The 24,328-nt window shown below is 50.1% G+C and overlaps 1 protein-coding gene across 2 annotated transcripts in view; it reads left to right on the plus strand.

The window, feature by feature from the left end:
- Positions 1–17,803, plus strand: part of PLCG2 (phospholipase C gamma 2) — a 139,886-nt gene extending 122,083 nt beyond the window's left edge. For both annotated transcript variants that reach the window (XM_002711657.5, XM_070062798.1), the window contains exons 29-33: positions 503–617; positions 1,521–1,688; positions 5,165–5,253; positions 16,632–16,816; positions 17,476–17,803. In XM_002711657.5, coding sequence (XP_002711703.2) covers positions 503–617; positions 1,521–1,688; positions 5,165–5,253; positions 16,632–16,816; positions 17,476–17,518 — 600 coding nt within the window. In that variant the 3' untranslated portion in view covers positions 17,519–17,803. The remainder of the gene's footprint in view (positions 1–502; positions 618–1,520; positions 1,689–5,164; positions 5,254–16,631; positions 16,817–17,475) is intronic.
- Positions 17,804–24,328: the final 6,525 nt, after the last annotated feature.

The raw sequence follows: 24,328 nt of genomic DNA on the forward strand, positions 1-24,328 counted from the left end.
GTCTCCCCTCTGGCAGGTCTCAGGAGTCAAAGTTTGCTCCTTTCTGATTTTGGAGGGTAGAAAAGTGAAGGTCATGTGACCTGTGCCCTCTACATGGGGACCAGCTGGCAAAGGATGCTGCCTGCTCTTCCTCCTTCCCTGCAGGCCGGGGGTCCCGGGGCTTAGCTGCCTGCCTCATGCATGCCCTCCACCCCAGGCATGGGGGGTGGTGTTGATGGGCTCACGTGAGACCCAGCTGAGGGTCACACGGCCAGGGGCTGAGCGTCTAGCTTGTCCTTAAAGCTGTGGCCTTCACCCCACCCCACCTCCTCATCCAGCAAAGGGCAAGATCATGGGACCCCGCTGGGGAAGCTGACACCCCCCGAGTTAACTGGGGTGCTCTCAGGAGACACTCGGGCCTTCACCCGAGACTCTCTGACTGCAGAATTCAAAGCGAATTCCTGGCCCCCCGCCTCGGCGGAACGTGTCTTGTGCCCGCCCCACACTCCGCTCTGTGCCCTAGGTCCTGGGCGCGCGCCATCTCCCCAAGCTGGGCCGGAGCATCGCCTGTCCCTTTGTGGAGGTGGAGATCTGTGGAGCCGAGTGCGACAACAACAAATTTAAGACGACGGTCGTGAGTAAGTGGTCTCTGCCCTTTTTTCAACGCAGAGAGCAGCTAGAGTCACACACAGGGAGGCTGTTCATGGGGACTTCTTTTTAATAACTTATTCATTTGAAATGAGGAGTTACAGAGAGCGGGAGGAGGAGAGATCTTCCAGCCTCAGGTTTACTCCCCAAATGGCCGTGGCTGGGCCAGGAGCTTTTTCCGGGTCTCCCACGTGAGGGCAGGGGCCCAAATGCTTGGACTGTCTTCCACTGCATAGCAGGGAGCTGGAGTGGAAGTAGAGCAGCCAGGCCTGGAACCAGGGCACACGTGGGATACTGGCATCATCGGTGATGGCCTAAACCACTGCACCCACAGTGCCAGCCCCCACGGGCGATTTCTTAGTGGACAACGCTGCCCCAGCTAGGAGCAACTTAAACTTTTGGACTACTCCCCAGTGCTGTGCAGTCAGGCTGAGTCCTAGGCCAGGCCCTTGACCCATGACAGCTCCCACCTGCTGTGTCTCCCGGGTCGAAGGTGAGCAGACCCAAGGACTCAGCTCAGCCTGGGTGACTTGACCCTGGGAAGGACCCAGCCACTTAGAACAAGGCTAGCAGCAAACCGGGGGAACAGCTCTTGGTGCTGAACGAAGAGGTTGTGGACTGTTGAAGGTTTGCTGCTGGCCTCGTTCTATGCGTCTGGGTCCCCCGTCTGCAGTGAGATGGGGACGCCCATGGGAGCAGGCAGTTCCCTTCGACGTATAAAGGTCGGGCCTGTGATCACGAGAGCTTGTGGCGGGGAAAGAGCAGGACCCAGGTTTGGCTGAGTTCCTGGCATAGAGAACGGTTTATTTGCATGGCTGCTGAAGGAGGCAGAGACCCTGGGCTGGGGTGGGGCAGGGCGAGATGGCCTGGACTGAGCTCTGCCCTCCTTCCAGATGATAACGGCCTCAACCCAGTCTGGGCGTCGACCCAGGAGAAGGTGACATTTGAGATTTACGACCCCAACCTGGCGTTTCTGCGCTTTGTGGTTTATGAGGAAGACATGTTCAGTGACCCCAACTTCCTCGCGCACGCCACCTACCCCATCAAAGGCATCAAGTCAGGTAAGGGGCATCGGCAGCAGGTGTTCGAGCCCACGAGCTCCATTCTGGGGCCTTTGCTGCTGGCTTCCATTAAGTCACTGCAGCAGTGGTGGGGGAGCCTGGAGAGCTGGCCGGTGGGGCTGGGGGGCAGTGAAGTGGTGCCCAAGGACATCAAAGCCAGCTGTGTTTGCTGGATCGGTAGGGGGTTGTCAGTCTGGGTTGCTGTTCCTTTTCATTTCATTGTTAAGTGCTTAGAAGCAGTGGTGGTCAAGGGGAGGTCTTTAGGCTCTGGTGGGATTGCCAGTCTTGGGGTTCATCGGGCCTAAACTTTCGGACTTCACTGTCGTCTGTAACATTGCGGGAGTTGATTGGAACCCTAACCTGTGCTTCCTGGTTTGAGAAAGGATTTTTGTATTGGGTGGGAACCAAGCCAAGCGGGGCTCCTGGCCAGCTCTTGCCCATCAGGGAATCTGGGATGAATGGGGCCGGTTGTCTGCGGAACGTTGACTGTCCCCAGGTTGAGGACACTTGCGCTGGGCAGGTTCTCCCACAGCCGTCACTGGGGTGTCAGTTTCCTTCTCCCCTGGGCTGCTCTTTCTGCCACTTGAGCTGCAAGATCACAGCCCCTTCCGGGTTCCTAAGGACCACTTTTCCAGACAGATTCTCTTTCTAGTTGTTGCTATAAAAATTCAGACTTTGGATGCTGTTTAGAAGCCTTGGGCTCCATGAATTGCTAAGCTGGGGCTTTAAAAACCTTTGGGACTGTATCAGGTATCAGCTCAATGTTTGCTGACTCAGGCTGATCCATCTGACCTCTGCACGATGGAGCCCTGGCCCCACGCGGTGGAGTTCTGATTGAGCCCCGGGGGCACCCAGGAATCTGCATGTTTTGCCAGCTCCTTGAGGAAACCAAATTCCTCAGAATTTTGGACAATGTTTAGATCCTCAGATTTTGTAGCACTTTGGAAATATCCATTTTTATAATTTACTGTAATAATCAGAGTTTTGGGTTGTAAGCCCAGAGGCCTGATACTTGGAAACCCCTCTTGGTTAACTGGCCCGGCTCTGAAATTTGTAATGTGCTTCTTTTAGATTAACTCAATAAATAAGGCCGAGGAATGATGCCCCCCGTTCCAGGGCAGGGAGTGTAGGGGCCAGGCCTCCGTGCCACGGCAGAGAGCTTTGCAGGGTCTGGTGCCGCCTGGTTCCTGACCAGTCTCCCCTGGACTGGCCCTGTCCCGATGGGTGGCTGTGCTTATGGGCCCTGCTACCCCTCCTGCCTACTCCTCGCGCAGAAGGCAGAGCTGACGAAACTTTTCTATCTCACTGGTCAGGGAAGTGCACCAGTTCCTCTAGAAAATGTGACCATGCTTGGAGATCCATGCAGACAAGAACAGAGCCTCCAGCCTGATTCAGCAGTGCCCCCCAGTCCTGTCTCTCCTCTCAGGCACATCCGTATGCATGGGGGGAGGGACAGGAGAGGAAGGAGCCTTGGCCATCGTCACACGGCGGGCTCCGGGGAAGCAGCGTTCACGGCGTACCTGAAACTCACTGTTAACCCCACAGTAATCCTGCGAAGGGGCTTGCATCACCTCTGCTTTTCATATCTGGACGCTTTGGGGCTGCAGGTCTAAACTAACTTGCTCACCGTCTTAGACACGTGGGACTGAGCTTGGACTCAGACCCAGCAGTGTGCGACTTCAAAGCCGTATACTTCCCGCTCTGGAGCCTGCCCTGGTGAGCCCTGCCTTCTTCCTGTTGCAGTCCAAAAGCCCCCCGCCTCATCTTTTCAAGTAGAGAAACAGCTTTGATTTCCTTTTCTCTGTGAAACGACCCAAGCAAATGAGAAAATACAAATTCAATTTTGGGGGAAAGTGAGAAACACTTTTGAGCCCAGTTCCCGTAAACATAGAAGGTTGCCCTGTGCGTAAACACGAGGTGTGGACATGGAGGCACCCATCGAGTGTCTGTTGGTACTGCCTGGCGTAGAGCCACACTCCTGGAGTGCACGGCTTCCTGCCAGCCCCACATAGCATTCAGCGTTCCAGCTCCTGGGACAGCCCCCTCTGTGCACAGCTCATCAGAGGTTGGGGACATCAGGCCCCACCCCAGACCTCATGTGCACATGGAAGTTGGAGTCGCGCTGGCTTACCTGTGAGAATTCTGTGGGTGACACATACCAGCACCACCACCAGCAAAAAATCAGACGACAGGGTTCCCGACACGCACACCTCCCAGGTCACATGTCCCAGGAGCTCACGTCTAAGAAAACGAAAGAGGACATATTCCACCCATTGAGACATCTACAGTGAAGTTCAGCAGGAAGGTGGCTCCTTGTGTACACTCGGGCCCTGCATTGTGTGTAAACCACGTTGAGTGTAAACTGACCTGGGGCTAAGGACACAGTCGGGAGCAGGGGGAGCAGGCTTGCTTCATTTTACTCCAAATTGTGTCTGAAAGCATGGAGTGACGGGAAAACATGGGGGAACGGGGGGACGCGGAACGGCCCCGGGTAGTCTGGGCGGTGAGTGTGCAGGTGCGCCCAGTGATGTTTCAGCTTTACTGCATGAGCACGGCTGTAGCGTAGCATCAGGAAAGTGGGGGGATTCCGCTTACAAACACGAATGCAAATATCAGGTGACAGGTCCATGCAGAAACCACAGTTCTCCCTCACCTGTCTGCAGGGAAGAGAGGGAGACCTCAGGGTGCTGCTTCCTTCCCCGGTAGCCATGGATACTGAGTCTACGGGTGCTGTTGAAAGGTGATGACGCAGCTGAGTCTCGAATGCTCTCTGGTAACCTGAATGGCGAGAGGCTTCGAGGACAGACTTGGAGTGCCTGGATTTGGGGCAATGCTTGGGCAGCAGACTGAGATGCCATGGAATTAGCAAGTTTTGGGGACAAACTAGGGTCTTGTAACAGTCTCTAAGGCCCTATCTAACAGTGCCGATGGGGTGGGAGCCAGAGTGCTGTTTTCACTGTATTTGTACAAGGCAGCTAACCCCCACCTCTGAGAAGCCTTGCCTTCATCCTTACCAAACAGGGGGGAGTCAGCCCCACCTCCCCCTCTAACTCAAGTAAGAGAAACATGTAAATGACCACAGGGTAGGAGCTGTCGATGGGGCGCGGCTTTCTGAGCAGGAGGGTCAGTACTGCTAGGAGCTGTCCTGGGCCGGGTGATTTGCTGCCGGTGGACATCAGAGAGAGAGAGAGAGCCCGTGCCCGCATCCTGGGCTGCAGCGAGACCTAAGTGGAGGAAGCGGCGGTGAGGACGCATTACTGAGTGAATCAGTGTCCCTCCACCATGGCAGAGTTCTTACTGGGCTTCCCCAGGGGGCCGCCCGTCGCTGTGCCAGCCTCTTCTACAGGCTGGGCCCTCTCTGACTTCCAGGGCATCAGGCTCCACGGAGGGGAGCCAACCACTCCTTCCACTGGGGCCTGAGGAAAGCCAAGGCTGGCATTAACCACCTCTTATGCATGTCCCCTGTTCTGCTGCAGGCTTCCGATCCGTTCCGCTAAAGAACGGGTACAGCGAGGACATCGAACTGGCGTCCCTCTTGGTTTTCTGTGAGATACGACCCGTCCTGGTGAGTGGAGGGCGGCCGGGGGGCGGGGCTCCCTGAGCGTGTTCTGCTGGGGTGGAAATGACCTGTGCCGATGTTGGCTACTGGACTTGAGCCCCGGGAGAATTCCTTTGTTGTGACTTCTCAGAGGTCTTGCTTCTTCCTTGGGGAATGCCGTGGGAGTCCCGCAGCAGGCAGTACGATTGAGGTCCTGGGCAGTTCTGCAGTTTCATTTTAGCCAGAGCCCAGACGGAGCGTGCTTTTCTTCTCCGAGTGCTTCTTCCTGCCATGTACCAGTGGTTTGTCTCAAGAGGAGGAAATGCAAGGATCCCATCTGCTGTCTCCAGTGCACAAGCAGCTGTGACCCTGTGGTCTGCCAAGGCCTGGAAGACACTTGGTGTCTTTTGATCAAGGAGTTTGGGTTGGCTTTGCAGAAAGGACTTGGCCTCATGGAATTTTGCATTAACGGAAGGGATGAGGTTGTTCAGGACTAAGGGTCTTCAAGGGAGCACTGGGCTGGGGTTCACAGTAGGCAGCTGCACAGTTAAGGTCACGCTGGTGCCTCAGCAGGGTTGTGACGGCCTCTCCCAAGGCTCCAGTCCACCTCGCGTGTGTGCTTGCCAGGCCTGCGCTGTAGCCCCGACCCTCTCACAAGATATTCTCCCTCTCCTGCTTCAAAAAACCAAGGCTGGTCTGGGCCGGGCGGCTGCCTTGGGCACTGCTAAAAACCTGTGGTTCTAGATGCCCGTGTGCTGATCTGGGCGTGGCCGGCTGCCCATCTTGCGTTGCCAACCTGGCTGGTTCCTGGGTTGAACAGTCACAGCCTCTGCTTTTGCTCTTGTGGCCAGAAGAGCTCAACGGTGATGTGGAAACAGCTTGCGTGGCAACTGCCAGAATGTGAGTCAGGTCAAGAACTGTCAACGGTGGAGGGAGACGGCCGGGCGGGGAGGCCTTGCCGGAGCACAGCAGAATCCTTGCAGGAAGAATTAATGAACGGGACTCCGAGGGGAGAACCCGAGGCTTCTCTGTGGAGCTGTTTTGGTTTTTGTGACCTTGGTAGTCTTCCACTCCACAGCATTTTAGGAACATCAGGATAAAGGAAGCTGCAAAAATCAGGAAAGGCAGACCGAGGGCAGAGACTTAAAAGGCACAGTAGCTGGGGGCCAGAAACCTCAGCCAGCCAGGGGCATCCACCCCTTCTGGGTGGTGTAAACCCAGCTTCTGATGTTATTTGAAGTGTTATAGGGCTTATATGAAAAGGCTATTTTCCTTTTGAACTTTAAATTAGGGATCTAGAAAAGCACCTTTTATACTGGTTCATGAGAGTTTATCTGAATTCTTCTTTTAAATTTCTCCTCTTCGAGAGAGAGTCATGCATGGCCCATGTATCCTTAGTAGCGGTGAGATGTTTAATAAGTTCATTAACAACCCCAAGCCAGAATTACTGTTTTCTGTAAATTAAACCACAAAACCAGAGCCCAGCTTGTGTGGGCAGTACAGTTACAGTTTTATAGGTAGTGGGAGAGAGTGTTAGCACCACATCTGCTTTGCTTTTTTTATGGAAGTGTAATGATATAAATGCAGGTATACATGTTACATCTTTTTTAATTCACTGTTGAAATTTGAGTTTAGGGATCCTTTGTTTTTTAAGGGTTATTTATTTGAAAGGCAGAATGACAGAGAAACTGCTCCCACCTGGTGGTTCATTCCCTACATCTTTGTGAAGACCAGGGTTGAATTAGCCGGAAGCCAGGAAGCCCCAGTGCTGGGGTCATCTTCTGCTGTCCTCTGATGCCTGGGCAGGGAGCTGGATTGGAAGCAGAGCAGCCGGGACTCAAATTCGCCCTCTGATATTGGCTGCCCCTGCCGTGAGTAGACCCCTGCTAGGTGGTTCTCTATGGTGGGGACTGTCCTCTGTGTGGTAGGGGGCTTGGCTGCATCCCTGCCCAGGGCCCACTTGACGCCAGTAGCAGCCTCCACCTCAGCTCCAAACGTTGTCAGATGTCACCAGGATGGTAAAGTTGAGAACCACTGCTCTCAAGTGAGGTTCTAGGGGCTGTGGCAATGCCAGCATCCCGTATCAGCACCAATGTAAGTTCCTGCTGCTCCACTCCCAATCCAGCTCCCTCCTAATAAGCCTGGGAAGGCAGCGGAAGATGGACTAAGTCTTTGGGCCTCCGTCCCCCCAGGGGAGACACAGAGGCAGTGCCTAGTTTTGGCCTGGTCCAGCCCCAGCTGTTGGGGGAGTGAACCAGTGGAGGGAAGAGGTCTTCTCTAAGTGCCTTTCAAATAAATAAATCCTAAAACAATTAAGGGAGGTTACAAGCACTTTTCATTATTACCTAATCTTCACCAGCATTCCGATGACTGTTAGATTGAGAGGGACTCCGCCTACAAATGAGGCTTTGAGCTGCTCTCCGTGTGAGAGCCTTCTCCTCCTCCAAGTCAGTGAGATCAGGTAATTTAGCAGGATGGGCAAAATTGTGACGCCTGCACGGTCAGCAAAAGCCTTGCAGAGGCAAGCCCCAGGGCCCGTTGCTCGGTGAGGCTCACCTCTCAGAGGCGGGCTTTGTCCGTCTGGAGCCTGGGGGAAGGGAACCAGTGCTTCCCCTCTTCCAGAAACCCATCTGCAGACATTTCCCGGGAAACTCAGTGGCAGAAATGCCGCGTGTGCTCTGTGGAGGTGCTGTGCTGCACAGCCCCCACGAACAACCCTGGAAATGTGAGAAGTCATTGCAAGGACGAGGTACCACTGGCGGCAGGGAGGATGAGACACTTAGCAGGAAACTGTCTATGCAGATTTGACGCCCTGGCCATGGTGGGGGATGCTGGCTTTCTCCAGGAGTTCCAGGGCACAAGTGGCCTGGCGTGTGCAGACTGCCTTTCAGCTGCTGGCTCCTGGGGCTGTGTTCAGTTCCACGTCTGTCACCCAGTTCTGCGCCACCTGCAGGTGGTGCTTGGCATATCTGTCCCCACTGCCACGAGGGTCTCTCGTGGAAGCTGGGCTGCAGTCGGGGGCCTCTCCTGGGTGCCCATGATCAACCCTTGTCCTGTTTATCACTGCGCCTTTGGGATGCAGAGACAGACTCCGGTCAACATCCCTGGAAAGACCGGTCTGGGCGTTGACTGAGCCGGTGGCCGAGATGGAGCTTACTAACCCAGCCTTTGCTGAGGTCTGGTTTACAGCCCAGAAAACTGTCAGTCAGCACCGAGAGTGCTTCTGAATAAGCCAGGTACTTCATCAATTCTCAACTCCTTATTTTGCTTCCTGCATAGATGGGTTATAAAGAGTATTTTTAGCATGATTTTATAACCTTAATGTATTTAATTTGACAAGTAGAAGAATAAAGAAGGGGGGATTGGAAAAAGTCTCCATCAACACCCTCTTTATAACCACGTAGCATCTTCCTGAATTTCCTCTGCTTTCTAAGGTTTGTGCGTATGGTATTTCCATAGTGGGCTTCATCCTGTGTCTTTTTTCTACATCACAGATGATTTTATTTCTTTATTGGAGAGGCAGACAGAAAAGTCTTCCATCTGCTGGTTTACTCCTCCAAATGCCTGCCATGGCTGGAGCTTGGCCAATCGGAAGCCAGGGGCTTCTCCTGGGTGTCCCACGTGTGGACACGAGCAGAGAGCTGGACGGGATCGGAACTGGCGCTGCAGGCAGAGGCTCAGCCTACTACGCCACAGCGCTGCCTCCTGCTACATGATTTTCAAAGCCACTGCTACCTGCTGGATCAAGGACAAGGCCCTTCTCCACGGATGAGTACATTCTAAATAATAAAAGTCTTCACCAACTGTTGTTAGTGCTAGGTTGTCTCCCAAAGACTAGGTATTTAGTAACAGTATAGATCAAAGGAAAAACAGGCCAGTTTGATACAGGTTGACTTCTTCCCTAAACCTAAACAGATTCGTCTAAGTTGTACTGTATTTAATCTTGCCATTAATTGGAAGGGTCCTTCACTGAGATGATCCAAACCCCTGCAATTCAGACAGAAGGGAGCACGCAGAGTATGGAAGCTCGCCCTGCTCCTAACAGAGGGGAGGGGAGCTGGCGGCTCCTGGAAGGGCACTGGGGAAAATGGGCTGCCCCGGCTCTGTGGAATCCTGATCTCTGGTGCCTGTGGATGGAGGCGGAGAGGCTTAGTCTGTGTGGGAAGTCTAGGTGAGGGCTCAGCCAGAATCCAAGTGCAGACCCTGGGGAAGATGGACTGCACACGCTGGCATCCTGGAGGACTGCCTGGGAGCTGGATGCTGCAGCAGACCTGCGCCTGGTTTTGGAGGTTGGGAATATTTCCTAACACTCGGGGAGACCTGGAGGGTCTGCGCACAGAGAAGCCCCTGCTTGTGCTTCATTAGCCGGGTTTCCCCAGTGCTGGCTCCAAAGAGCAGAAACTGGGCTGGCACTGTGACCTAGCGAGTAAAGCCTGCAATGCCATATGGGCGCTGGTTCAAGTCCCAGCTGCCCTAGTTCTCTACAAATGGCCTGGGAAAAGCAGAAGAGAGCCTGAGCACCTGGGCCCTGTCACGTCTGTAGGAAACTGGGAAGAAGAATCTGGCTTCTGCCTGGCCTAACGCTGGATGGTGCAGCTAGCTGAGGAGTAAACCAGCAGATGGAAGATTGGTCTCTCTCTCAAACGAATAAATCTTTAAAGAACAAAGAAAAGACAAACTGCCATGCCTTTCACTGAAGACTCAGCAACTTGATGTGACTACTGAATAGACAAAGCTATGTGCCTCAGCCCAGAGTTGTGGCGTAGTGGGTACAGCCACTGCCTGCGATGTCGGCATCTGTGCCAGTTCGAGTCCTGGCTACTCCACTTCTGATCCAGCTCCCTGCTAATGGCCTGAGTACGTGGGCCCCTGCTGTGTGTGTGGGAGGTGTGAAAGAAGCCTGTGGCTTCAACTTGGCCTAGCCCTGGCTTTTGTAGCCATCTGGAGAGTGAACCAACAGATAGAAGATCTCTCTCTGTAACTCTGATGTTCAAATAAATAAATAAATTCAACAACAACAAACCATGAACCGGGTTGAAAAAACAATCTGGCACGCATCACCAAGAGGCGGACAGACCCAGGTGAACACCTGGGACAGGTGGTTGGCAGTTGAAGTGGAGCCATTGGCAGCATCCGCTGAGAACCTTAACATGTAAGAAGAACTTTCAAAACACCAAAGCAGAGTTGGGCAGGACCTTTCTGGAATCTGAACAAAGAACTGACTTCTTCAATGTAACAATTCCGTCTATAAATAAATCTGCATCAGTGACTGCAAAGATCCTGCAGAGTACCTTGCATTCCACAATGGCACCCGTAAGATGGAGTCCTAAGACAGGTCACTGTCACCCATCCTACCCGCCCCTAACAGCAAGCACATCTCTGCGTGGAACAGGCTGTGGGGACCATTCATGAAACACAAGTTCTCTCTGGTGTGCTGCTTGAGCAGGCTTGCTTGGTCCCAGGTAGGACCAACCCTAATCACATGTTAGTAAAAAAAATTCAATTATGTGGATTAGTAAAAAACCTAGATTTCCCCAAACACCAAAGATGTCTAAGACCAGACTTGTCCTCTGCAGCACTGCAAACTGGAAGAAGTAGAATGCTCTCTGTAGATGAGGAAGACAAAAGAACTCAGGGTGCAGCCACCTACCACGTCCAAGCAGTAGAAATGCATTATGGGTATGCAGAGTTTTAGAGCTATCATAGATCCTGCACAAGAAAAACATCAAGGTGGCCCCTAAAGCAAACTTCGAGGCAGGGAAGTGAACAGAGGAGCCAGTGAATAATTTTGCAGTACATATTAGAAGGTGATCAAAAATAGGACTAAAATTTTCTGATAATAAGTCATTTAAGGATTGTTGAAATTGAAGAAACACTAATTAAAATTCATGATCTAGCTAAGAATAATCAAATGTCAGCAAATTCATGTAGATGCATCATGGTGAAATAAAGGTGTTCTGGAAGATTCCAGCTTTGATGCCTGGCGAATCAGTAGGCAAATAATGCATCCTACATAGAGTAAATGCTTGTAATTTGGTATAAAAGGAAGATGTAATTTTAAATAGTGTTGTTATCTTCAGCTTACCAGTCCTAAGAAGTGAAAAGCAGAAGAGGGCAGAAAAAGGACCACAGAAGAAATTAACTATTTCATTTTGATTATTATACATTTTGTTTTGCTTAAGAACTTACATTTAAGTTGGTGAATGGGCTGTACTCTTATTACTTGTGTAAAGTGTTCAAGAAGTGAGCCTAAGGAAAATGATATGGGTAAAAAAAAAACAGGATTGACAGTGAATAACCAGGAAGGAAGAGTTAATAGGAAAGTAGGATTAAGCAGCTTTTTTTTTTGTTAAATTAAGTATGCTTATGTTACACAAAAATTTATATCAACAGTTTAAGGTTTCTTCATGAATTTTTCTCTAATCAAATTTGTAAATTGAGCATAACTCTAACAACTACTTTAAGGTGTAGTAAAATACATGTTTAGAATAAAGAATGAAATAAAATTTTTTAAAGAGATGAAAAGTACTAAAATGGCTTGAAAAACACTCTGTACTGACATAATACTTGGTTTACAAAGGGACATAAAAGTAATTAGGAAACAGTGTAGTTCCTAAATATGTAAAATAAAAGCTATACATGTAAAGGCAACTGGATAAAGAAAGGTCTTTCAGATTTTTGAAGGTTTGGTATATAAAAAATCTGCAAGGCAGAAGATCAAAAGAATTTAAAAGATAGACATTTTCTACCTTACATATGGATAGTTTACCTCATTTTCGTTCTATTTCTCAATACATGTAAAAATGTCTTTTAAGATATTCAACTATAACTTTGCAATATTTGAAAAAGAAATAGATGGGAAAATGCTTCTCATTTGAGAACAGAATTTCCTAAATAGAAAATCACTGGGGCTGGTTGGAGTCCCAGCTGCTCCACTTCCTATCCAGCTCTCCGCTATGGCCCAGGAAGGCAGTGGAAGATGGCCCAAGTCCTTGGGCCCCTGTACCTGCGTGGGAGCCCCGGAGGAGGTTCTTGGCTCCTGGCTTTAGATTGGTGCAACTCCAGCCATTGCGGCCAACTGGGGAGTGAGCCAGCAGATGGAAGACCTCTCTCTCTCTCTACCCCTCCTTCTCTCTGTGTGTAACTCTTTCAAGTAAATAAATATCAAAAAAAAAAAAAAAAAAAAAAACAAGCAAATTCGACAACTCAATTACAGACCCAAGGCAACCAGCTGTATACCCAGTTTTGATGTTTATGTCCAAGATTGGGTGGCCCCATTGGCTTGGTCTATGGTGGAGTTGGTAGGAGGCAATGGCCTAAGCCTGTGTCAGAGTGGGTGGTCACATCTTGAGCCAGGGACATTCCACATCCTGAACACAGCACCTACTTAAGCAATGTTGCAACATTTATTCCATTATATTTGTGGGGTTATTTTTGGTCAAAGATTTATTTGAAAAGCAGAATTAAAGACAAAGAGAGGTATCTTCCATCCACTGGTTCACGTGGGTGCAGGACCCAAGCACTTGGGCCATCCTCCACTGCCCTCCCGGGCCACAGCAGAGAGCTGGATTGGAAGAGGAGCAACCTGGACAGAATCCGGCGCCCCAATGGGGACTAGAACCGGGGTGCCAGTGCCGCTAGGCGGAGGATTAGCCTAGTGAGCCGTGGTGCTGGCCTGAGTATTATTATTATAGCTTCTCTGGAAGTTTACAATTTCAACATAAAAATTATAAGAGAAAAACATCGATAGGGGAAATTTTAAAAATATAGTTTAAGGCTGGCGCCGCAGCTCAATAGGCTAATCCTCCGCCTGCGGCGCCGGCACACTGGGTTCTAGTCCCAGTCGGGACACCGGTGTGCAGTGGAGGAAGGCCCAAGTCCTTGGGCCCTGCACCCCATGGGAGACCAGCAGAAGCTTCTGGCTTCGGATCAGTGCAGTTTGCCAGCTGCAGCAGCCATTGGAGGGTGAACCAACGGTAAAGGAAGACCTTTCTCTCTGTCTCTCTCACTGTCCCCTCTGCCTGTCCAAAAAAAAAATTAATTTACTTTCATTTCATTTGAAAGACAAGGAGAGAAAGTTCTCACATCCACTGCTTCACTCCCCAGATGCCTTTAACAGCTAACCCTGGCTCAGGCAGCAGCCATGAAAGGAACTCAATCCGGGTCTCCCACATGGGTGCAAGGGTCCTGGTACTTGAGCCATCACCTGCTGTCTCCCAGGCTGTGTGTTAGCAGGGAGCTAGAATGCAGAGAAGAGCCTGGACTTGACCCCACCACTCAAAAACAAGTGGTGGGCATCCCAAGGGGCAGTCTATCTGCTGCACTGAACACCAGTTCTGGAAAATTCTAGTAACAACTAGAGTTAGATCAAGTCAAGAAGATTTTATCACAGTCCAGGTAAACATACTACTCAAGGCTTCTTATATATTTAAGCTATTGAGTTGGAAAGAAAAAAAATTGTATTTTTGCATGAAGACTCAGACTCAAAGCCAGGGAATAATTAGCACGACACCCTACGGTGGAGGAAGAAGTCTTGACTAGAAGGAGGACACAGAGTGGGCAGCACTCTTCCTCTTGACCTGGGGCAGGGGAGCACATAGCTGTGTGCTTTAAACCGTACGTATATTTTACGTACTGTTCTAAGTGTAGGTCATATCTCACATCCTCATACATACTATACGTATAGTACATGGGACTAAATTATATAACAGCTATGTCTTAGAATTCAGAAATGCAATAAAGGACTGCAATTACACAAGTGTTAACAGAAAAGGGAGGTTTTGCCACTGAGCCTGCATCACAGTCTTTACCTATATAAACGCAGCGGGAGAAGCTGTTCTTACAGGTGGAGAACAGGTGCAGAGACCATTTTTGGCAGTTTCAGTGGTTCATGGGTACTAAGTTTCGGTTAGGAGTGCGAGGTTCTGGTGTTCTGTCAAACAGCAGGTTAAGTACAGATGATCATGCACTATACGTTAAAGATAAAAACTAGGGGTGGCCGGCGCCGCGGTTCACTAGGCTAATCCCCACCTTGCGGCGCTGGCACACCGGGTTCTAGTCCCGGTCGGGGCGCCAGATTCTGTCCCGGTTGCCCCTCTTCCAGGCCAGCTCTCTGCTGTGGCCTTGGAGTGCAGTGGAGCAAGGCCCAAGTGCTTGGGCCCTGCACCCCATGGGAGACCAGGAGGAAGCACCTGGCTCCTGCCATCGGATCAGCGCGGTGCGCCGGCCACGGTGGCCATTGGAAGATGAACCGACGGCAAAAGGAAGACCTTTCTCTCTGTCTCTCTCTCTCACTGTCCACTCTGCCTGTCTGTGGGGAGCAACTCGGACTAGACTAAGTTACTGGAATTGAGACTTATTCTATGCATCTGCTCTCCCACAATATGGCGCTGGGAGAGGAGGAAACAGCTTCTATGCAGCTGTCTCTCGCCAACTTGAGTGATGACCTGCAGGAGCTGATCCTGCTCCTGATTGGAGGAGAGCAGCGTACTCGGCGTGTGGGTAGCAGAGCACGGATTGGTGGAGAGGACTATAAAGGAGGAGAGAGACAACATGCACGGGGAACATCTATCTGAAGGAACACCTGAGCAGCCCCCGAGAGAGCCGGCCGGCGGTGTGCCGCTCCCCTGCGGAAGTGGGGAAAGTGGCAGGGGAACCGCCCTTCCACGGAGGTGGAAGGGTCGGTAGCCAACCCGGGAAGAACCAGCAGCAAACCCGGGGAGGGCCGAGCAGATGAAAGAACAGTGCAGGGTCCTGTGTCGTTCCTCCACGAAGACGGGGAACGACATAATGGTGCCGTGACTCGGATATGAAGCCTAGGCAGGGTTTAGTGTCGTTCCTCCACGAAGAGGGGGAGCGACACTGTCCAAAAAAAAAAAAAAAAAAAAACCACAAAACTTGGGGGCAAGTGTTTCGTACAATGGTTAAGACCTCCCACACATGCACCGGTGGTCTTTGCAAAACACAGGCAGGGCAAGATAGCCTCATCCTTCCCCCACTTGAAGCCAAACCCCTTACTCTGATAGCGTGTCCCACTCTCGGCCCTTAGTGTTTTGATCCCCTACAACTGAAGAGTTTGGGGTAGGTCTGGGCACACAGCTGGACCCAGAGCACCCCCAGGGGCTCAGTTTTCCTCTCTTCTGGCCTCACCCCTGGCTTCCTGTGCATGACAGCCATGGGGTTGTGACGGGACCACTACTGAGTGCACAAGACCTTCACTTTATCTTTAAACCAAGAGCAGGAACAGAAGTCACACAGCTGCTTCTAATGTACCTGGCTGGCGTCCTGTGTCCACAGCTGATGCTGGTGGGTCAGTAAGACATCCTAAGTGGCTGCAACACGTCTATCCCTGGGGGGTGGTGTGGGGTACCTTGGCTTTTATTTTTTGTCTTTCCCAGTAATATCTTTGAGATGTAATTTATATACCATACAGTCACCCATTTCAAATGTGCAGTGGTTTTCATCCCACTGAGTTGCGTGGCCATCACCACAATCAATGCTGAAACATTTTTATCACCCTAGAGAGAGACCACATGCTCATTAGTCATCACCATTCACTCCATCTCCTGGCCCCTGGTGGCTGAGAATCCACGTTCTGTCTCTGAATGCGCCAGTTGTGTGCATTTCTCCGAATGGCATCATAGAAGGTGTTTCTTTCGGAGCAGGGTCCTCCCACGTTGCATAATGTTTCCCGAGCATCAGCTCACCATCTGCCTGCCGTCTTGCCGTTTGAGGCCCTCACAGGCTCTCTGATGGTCCCCTTTCTACCACATCTGAGCTGTGCTTCCTCCTCGCTGTGTCCCACTATGGAGGCAGCTGCTTAGCTACCTTTGCACTTAAAGGCCAGATGTAGCGCAAGGCGTAAGAGGATTAGATTAAGAAAGAGGCTCCCTGGTGATGGGTTACTTCATTATTTACAAGAAAGCAACATTGTGAAAATCCAAGATCTTTATAAACTGCTAGTTTCCACTAAAATGTGGAATTCACAGTTTTATCTTTGCTGCAAATAGGCCCTGGAGGGGCCTGCACAGTGGCATAGTAACCTGCGCCTCCCCCTGCAGCTCCAGCATCCATAGGGGCACTGGATCATATCCCAGCTGTTCTTCCACTCCAGCTTTCTGCCTGTGGCCTGGGAAAGCAGTGGAAGACAGCTCAGGTGCTTGGTCCCCTGCACCCGCGTGGGAGACAGGTGCTTGGTCCCCTGCACCTGCGCAGGAGACGGGGAGAAAGCTCCTGGCTTCAGATCGGCTCAGCTGCAGCATTGCAGCCATCTGGGGAGTGAACCAGCTGATGGAAGACCTTTCTTTCTGTCTCTAACTCTACCTCTCAAAAGAAATAAAACCATGCCGCACGATTTGCTTTGGAAGCTGTGGTCACCTCTCCATGTTCTCTCCCTTCCTGTCCAGGAGAGTGAAGAAGAACTGTATTCCTCCTGTCGCCAGCTGCGGAGGCGGCAAGAAGAGCTTAACAACCAACTCTTCCTCTATGACACACACCAGAACTTGCGCAATGCCAACCGGGACGCCCTCATTAAAGAGTTCAATGTCAACGAAAACCAGCTCCAGCTGTACCAGGAGAGGTGCAACCGGAGGTAGGCCAACCTCACACCACCTGCAAACCGCTGGGCTTCTGGCATGCCTCGGTCTGCTTCCCTTACACATCCTATGGGGACTCGGCTTGGACTCTGGTTCTCTGTAAATGAACTTCCAGTGTCCACCACTTCCCTGGATAGAACTGTCTCCTCTCGGGTACTTCCATGCAGTCCCCAAGTTAAGTGATGACTGCTCACTGTTAAGGAGCCTTTTCCGAGTTGTCAAGAACTGACTACTCCAGGGGTCCTAGACAGAGGCAGGAATTCTCCAGGGGATGCCTTTGGTGGTGCCACAGGCACGTGTTGGGTAGAGGGGCAGCCAGAGTTGCCTAGCCCCTTACATTGTCCCAAAATCATACCCAGCAACAAAGAACACTCCTAATGAAAATGCCAATGGCAACACAGTCCTGAGCCGCTGAGTCACATTGTTCCTATCTAATCCTCACATCAGCCTACACGGTGGCTATTTCCCATTTTACCCGTGACAAGATTTAACCTCGCAGAGTCTGTGTCTTGCAGAGAGCCCCAAGCCCACCTCCCTGGTTCATTACCTACCTTGCATGACCTGCAAACCTGTGGACAGAGAAATGCCACCTACACTCAGTACACAGCTGGCTTCCCGTGCCCTGCGGGTGGTGATGGACTCTGCTTTCTTTCAGGTTACGAGAAAAACGAGTCAGCAACAGCAAGTTTTACTCGTAGGAGCCGGGGTGTGTGCGCGGTGTGTCTGCACGGAGGAGAGTGGGCTCCAGTGCAGCCTTGGAAACACGCTGACCTGCGATACCATCCTTTCCTCAAGTCTGCCATCAAGGTGACATTCCTGCAGGAGCCCCAGCGGCGTGAGTCAGGGTGGCTTCCTGCTCAGCTAAGACAGCTGTCCAAGATGAACACTTCTGTTCCCTGTAGAGGCACCCAAAAACCTGCTGCTCGGTTTTGGCCTCTTGTGTTCCAAACCTCACTGAATAAAAGCAACGCCAATCTCTGTCAGTGCAGCCTTCTGTGCGTGACCTCCACAGGGGACAGGATCTCTTTTCTGCCCAAGAAGATCCTGCTTCTGATGACACAGGTCATGGACTTCACCAAAGAGAAGCAGGAAGTGTAAGCACCGAATTCATTAGATTCTGTAAAGGAGTTTAACAAAAGGGAAGTGATGTGGCAATCTAAGCTGTTGGGTTCCATAAGGCGGCCCCTCCCCCCAGGAGCCTGCCCCCAGGGCACGGGCTCTGCTCAGGGCCCGTTGACTGTCACTGGCTGGACAGCCCTCCTGCAGGGACTTGCTGCTGTCCCCGAGACATGGATGGGTGACGGCATCTGTTCATTAAGACAATTTGTAAATAGCGATAGAGACCCTGTGTGACGAGGGTGGCTGGGGAGGGTCTGGAAGTATTGGGGCTTCTTGGTTTCAGGCAGTACATCACCCCAGAGAGAGGTAGGCTTTTCCTGTAGAGTGGAGCCCTCTCGGAGGGCTCTCCGTCCGCAGACAGGAGGTCAAGAGCTGGTTTGCAGACTCGGATGAAGGTGAGGTTCTGTGCAGCGCTTCTCTGGGTGCTAGAAGCTTGGGCAGGACAATGTTAGAGAAGGCCTCAGCTGAAATCCTCCTCAGAGGGACAGACCTACCTTCTTAATGGTACTACATGCGGCTGCCTAGGGTTGTCTGCCTACATCTGGAGACGAAATTTGCTTGATTGAACAGGCTTTTTAAAGGAGAGGCTAGTGCTGTGTGAGGTTGGTCGGTCAAGTCACAGCTTCTCAGTGAACTGGAACTGGCTTAGCGGAAACCAGGTGTAACTTTGAGAAGTAGCGAGTGTGATGGGAGACAGCAGCCAGCAAGACTGGCGCTTCCCTGAGATGGAGCTGGCTCCGGGAAGCCCACTTAGCCTTCCTCTAGTTACCCAAAATGCTGCACATAGCATACACATGTTGCTGGGGAGCAGGTGAAAACCAGCCATGCTCTGTGTGAAGACCCCATCCGCTCTTACTACCAACACTTACTGGGCACCTCCATCTGGCCTGCACGGCACCAAGGTCTGGGGCAGCAGTTTTGGTCTCATGGACCAGCCCCACCCGTGAGCTCTGGAAGAAAGCCATCTGCCGGCCCTACAGCCAGGCAAGCAGGTGATGGCCGTCAGACTGGGTGGAGCCACTATCTCGTGACCTTACCTCAGTTGCTGCTGCAGCTGGGAGATGCTGCTGTATCTGCCAGCCAGCCAGGCCACGTGTCATCACAGCCGACGTTCAAGGCCACTGTTGAATGCTGCAGGGCAGGAATTGCCAGACTCTGTAGCCAGGGCCCTGGTAGGCACAGGAGTCTAATTATTGCACATGGTGACTCCTCCCACTCTCTCTCGGTTCTGTCATTACCTCTGCACCATAGAGCTCAGGTGTTGCTGTCACAACCTGTTTTCGGCTCCACACTTCACCGAATTTCAAAGCCCAGGTTCTAAGGCCTGCATCCTTTTGTTGTTGTTGCATAAATCAGACTTTATCCTGCTCTATCTAAGGAATTGGGAAATGGAGGAACAGAGGGAAGAGACTCCCTCGTCCTCAGCTGCCCCAGTACGGCCATCCCCGTGCAGAGGGAGCCCAGGCGTGGGCTCTATTATAAATGGTGCTGGGCAGAGCCCTCCACCTGCCACCGTCTCCTCCCCCAGGGCTACCGCAGCTTGTTCCCACTGCTACAGGGACTGTCTTCATTCTTCCATGCTACCCTTAATAGGGTTACACCTCATATAGTTCTAGTGTGAGGACCCAAGTCATTCCTCGCACAGGTGACATCCTGGGCTGGCCAGGATGCGCTATAACCTAACTGGCTGAGATGCACTGGTCACAGCACTGTTAAAGCGCAGGCAACTCTGGCTGAGCAGCCCAGGGACAGGAATGTTCTGGAAGATGGCTGCAGCACTGCCGGATTGAAGCCTGACTGCGTGTGGCTTGTGTTGTTTTGTTCATAGCTGCTCCCAGAGCAGTATTCAGCATATTGGTTGTTGAGTGAAAAAATCAAAGGCGGGGTGAAGGCTGGCTGCATCGTTCCAGTTTGGGAAATTTAGTTAGGACTCAGTGAAATCGTTTCCAGGGCGAGGCTTGCGTGTGCGAGAGCTAAGAGGGGGACAAGATCACATTTCTCAAACCCCCCGAGAGGCGCCGCACGGGACTGGTGCATGGTGGGAAAGCTGAGGGCGGCCGCCCCGCAGAGAAGGTGGCGGGCCTCAGTCTGTCACTCACACGCTTTGTGACCCGGTGAGAATCTGGCTGAGGCCCCCAGGCTGGGACCAGCCAGCCTCTCCCCGGCCACCCCAGCTTTCCCGGGAACACAGCACCAGCACCTTCAGGCGATGGGTTTTCAGGTCTTCGCCTTCCTAAGACTCATCTGGCTCAGAAAATGGCCTCCTCTCTCCTTGAAAAAGCAAACCCTACCTTCCCCGTCTCCTGTCTGCTGTGGGCAAGAACCACAGGGTAAAAACCCAAACAGGAGACATGAAAGACATAACCCAGGGTGCCTGGCCTTCTGCAGATCTGCCGGTTCCCTGTTCTTTTCCTTTTAACAAAAGGGAAGGCGAACCCCGTACGTTTCTACGTCAGTGTAACTGCAGAGGGGTGGGAAGCATTCTGTGCTTCTGCCATCACTGAACTTCTCCCAGCGGCTTAGCTGTGTGACCGGGGATCACCAACACCTCCTTGCATCATGCAGAAGTGATGCTGCACCTTGCCTACATGCCCATCTACAGACAGCCAGGGGGGAGAGGCCTCTTCACCGGATTCAGTTAGAGATTTCCAACGAAACTTTGCTTCGTCATCTGTTCAAGTTTGTACGACATGTCTATTGATTAAGCTCCATCTTGAAGACGAATTTTAAAGACTGATGGCCTTAGGATGACAGATTTTTATATAATTTTGTTAGAGATACAGTTAAACAGTGTATGAGCCAAAAATAAGCTACAGTTGCGAGGAAGAAATTATATAAAAGCATGTATTCAAGGAGTAATGTGAAAGATGTGGTATTTCTATTTAACAGATGCCTGGTTCATGCAGTTTTTGAAAGCACGATAGTGTCTCTTCAGTAAATATTATGTTCAGAGCCTCTTGGCTAAATTTAAAAGGGAGCGTAACAGTTTTAAACAAAGATATAGCATCTATAATATGCCAGCACTTACATCTTCTGCAACTTTTTATGAAAATTTTAGACCTCAATTTAGCATTGTTCAAGGGATACAAAGATTTTCTACATTCACTTAACAGATGGCTGAGCATAAAATTTCAGCATTGCTGATTGAGGGCCCCTCAGTGATGAATTGTGTATGGAAACAAGGAGGAGGCCTACCAGGGGCCTCCACACTTTCACCTTTAAAGGACGTTTAACCTCACCGTCAGCTTGGGTGACATCTGACTTTCTGGCAGAACATTCTTATGATTCAGAAATATATAGAATTATAAAATTGACATTTAAAAACTGATGTGCTTTAGTTTGTAAAGATATTTTTCTTCTTCCAGAGAGATTCTGCCTCTCAGAAATCTCCACATTTCTTATTTTTCATTAGTTTCAAAAGCTGCATTTGTAAACTTGTGTTTCAGTACAAAAGCTTAATTTATTTTTATATATATAGTATATGACTGTGTGTACATAATTATGTCAACGAGTCACACTGCTAATGTGAAAATTAAATGACTGTATCACATTTGAAAGAATAAAAGTTTCATCTGCATGAATACAACAATCTGCCTAGAGATGTACCTGTTTTTTTATGCTCCTAAATAAAACAAAGAAATAACTGATCCACGAGACAGCTAACGATGCAATTCTTTTTTTAAAGATGTCTTTTTTGATCTTGTTTGTCACACTGTTCTCTAGGTTACAGGTCTAGCTTGCTTTCAGCAAAAACTATGTAGAAATTCAAGTTTATCGAATGAGTAAACAAATGCTCCTCTACTTAGCATCGTGGGAAGAATGTTTACTGCTGGATGGAGCAACGAGCTAATCCCAAGTAAGTGCATTTCTCTGCTAAGTGCAAGCCATGCCCTACCTGTCAATCACTGTTTTCTTCCCAACAACCTCTGGTGCACGGGCAGCCATGCTGGATCCCCAGCACCAACCAGCCCCAAGGCCCAGGCACTCACGATTGCACTGACTGCCTGGGTGCAGAGACTTCAGAAAAACCTGGGACGAACTCTGCAGTACACAATGAAGGAGGAGTGGTAAGGGACAAAGAGGAAATTAGAAGCGCTACATGGTCCTTAAAAAAACAATGTTGTAACTGGTTCAAAGGAGAATGTAGAGACTCATACAGAATAAGCTAACAGCTGTCCAGATGATCTGATCTCATCGGGTCTCCACACCTTTCATTGCCCACCTAATTCCAGTGATTCCTATCCGTAGAAATAGAAATTGTGTCCTGTGGGAAACGGCTCACATTGTCTTGCCAGCGTTGACCACAGCGACTGCCAGCTGTGTGTCGATTAAGCACATTTATTTCAGCATCACTGCACCACACACAGAAACCAATCCCAGTTTCACTGCAGCTCCCAGACATGAGACTCAAACAGCAGTATCTCCAGAGGTTTCCACAACCCTGGAGTGGGGACAGTTGCTCAAACCAACAGCAACAGGTTTACCCCTAAAGGAAAATTGCTAAATTTGACTCCTCGTGTTTATCTAGTCACAATCAGGACAGTGAGGAGGTGAGCCGGAGTGTGGAAGGAGATATTTGCAGTAATATGTCAAAGACTATCAGTCAAAATATGACTCCACCTCCCCATGTAAAGAACAAGACAATCAGTTGGTGGAGGGGCGGGCGAGTTCATGAAGAAGCCCCTTACAAGAGTATATTCAAACAACGCTCACTCAGTATTCATAAGGGAAAATGCAAATTAAAATGGAAAGAGTCAACAACACCCTTATAAGAGGGACAAAAATTGAAAAGTTTAATAATGGCCGGCACCACGGCTCACTAGGCTAATCCTCTGCCTGTGGCACCGGCACCCCGGGTTCTAGTCCCGGTTGGGGCGCCGGATTCTGTCCCGGTTGCTCCTCTTCCAGTCCAGTTCTCTGCTGTGGCCCAGGAAGGCAGTGGAGGATGGCCCAAGTGCTTGGGCCCTGCACCCGCATGGGAGACCAGGAGGAAGCACCTGGCTCCTGGCTTCAGATTGGCACAGCGCACCGGCTGTAGCGGCCATTTTGGGGGTGACCCAACAGAAGGAAGACCTTTCTGTCTCTCTCTCTCTTTCTACCTCTGCCTGTCAAAAAGAAAAAGAAAAGCTTAATAATAGCAAGTGTTGGCAAGAACACAGAACACCTGGCAGACAGATTGTATCAATCAGTACAAAAGTCCATTGTCAAAATGACACACACTAATGAACTTAAACTTGTAAACACCTGATGACCCACTAAGTCTACTCTCAAAAATATACTTAAAAGCATACACAGATATAAAGAGAATTGAAAATGAATCTTGATGTGACTGGAAGGGGCGAGGGAGCAGGAGAGAGGAGGGTTGCAGGTGGAAGGAAGTTATGGGGGGTGGGAAGCCATTATAATCCATAAGCTGTACTTTGGAAATTTATATTCATTAAATAAAAGTTAAAAAAAGGAAAAACACTAAAAAAAAAGCACACACAGGCACACCAACCTCATGGACAGTAAGATTCATGGTACATTTACAATAGGCAAAAAGGAGAAAGAGCCCAAATGCCCATCTATCTGGTGAGGAGCTGATACGTTACACGTATCCTACAAGGAGCACCACACAGCAATGAGCAGAGCCATGACAGCATGGAACTATGTGAATGGAGGAGTCTGGTAAGTCGAGTGAGAAGCTGGACACACACATGCACGCACACACCCACAACAAATGAAAAACCGGATATAAATGAGGACACCTAGACAGATGTAACGAGGGGCATTTACAGGGTGCAATGGCATAAGAAGGTGAATAGAATGGAACGCAGCGCGTACACACACTGTGGTACACGTACGTCAACTTGTGTAAGAAAGGAAAACTCTGCCCAATGCCACCCAGTGTCGTTCTGTGCACACGTTTTAAACAACTGCATATAAAACTGTATTTAATGGGTACTCCTTGTTACACACAGCAGCACGCAGAGGTAAAATCATAACAGTGGACTGAAAGCGTTTTCCAGCTGGGAGAGGATTGAGTCTGACAGTGGGCAGTGGAGGCGATGAGACAGAGGTAAAGGTGCCTTCAGCTCTGGTGCGTGCTGCATTAACAGAGGAGTTTATTCAATAACTACCTAAAGACTAGAAAGATGTCAAATAAATGATCTAAGCATCTCAAGAACTTAGAAAAGAACAAACCTAACCCAAATTAGCAGGAGGCAAGAAAATATGTACCAGAGCACAAATAAATGAAATTTAAACTAGAAAATACAAGATCAACCAAATGAAAAGATAAACAAAATAGACAAACTTCTAGCCAGACAATCAGAAAAGATGTACAACTCTGAAATTAGAGATGAAAAAATATTACAACTAATACCACTGAAATACAAAGACTGATGAGA

This window comes from Oryctolagus cuniculus, chromosome 18 (assembly GCF_964237555.1).
Source record: "Oryctolagus cuniculus chromosome 18, mOryCun1.1, whole genome shotgun sequence".
In the NCBI taxonomy this organism is placed as follows: domain Eukaryota; kingdom Metazoa; phylum Chordata; class Mammalia; order Lagomorpha; family Leporidae; genus Oryctolagus; species Oryctolagus cuniculus.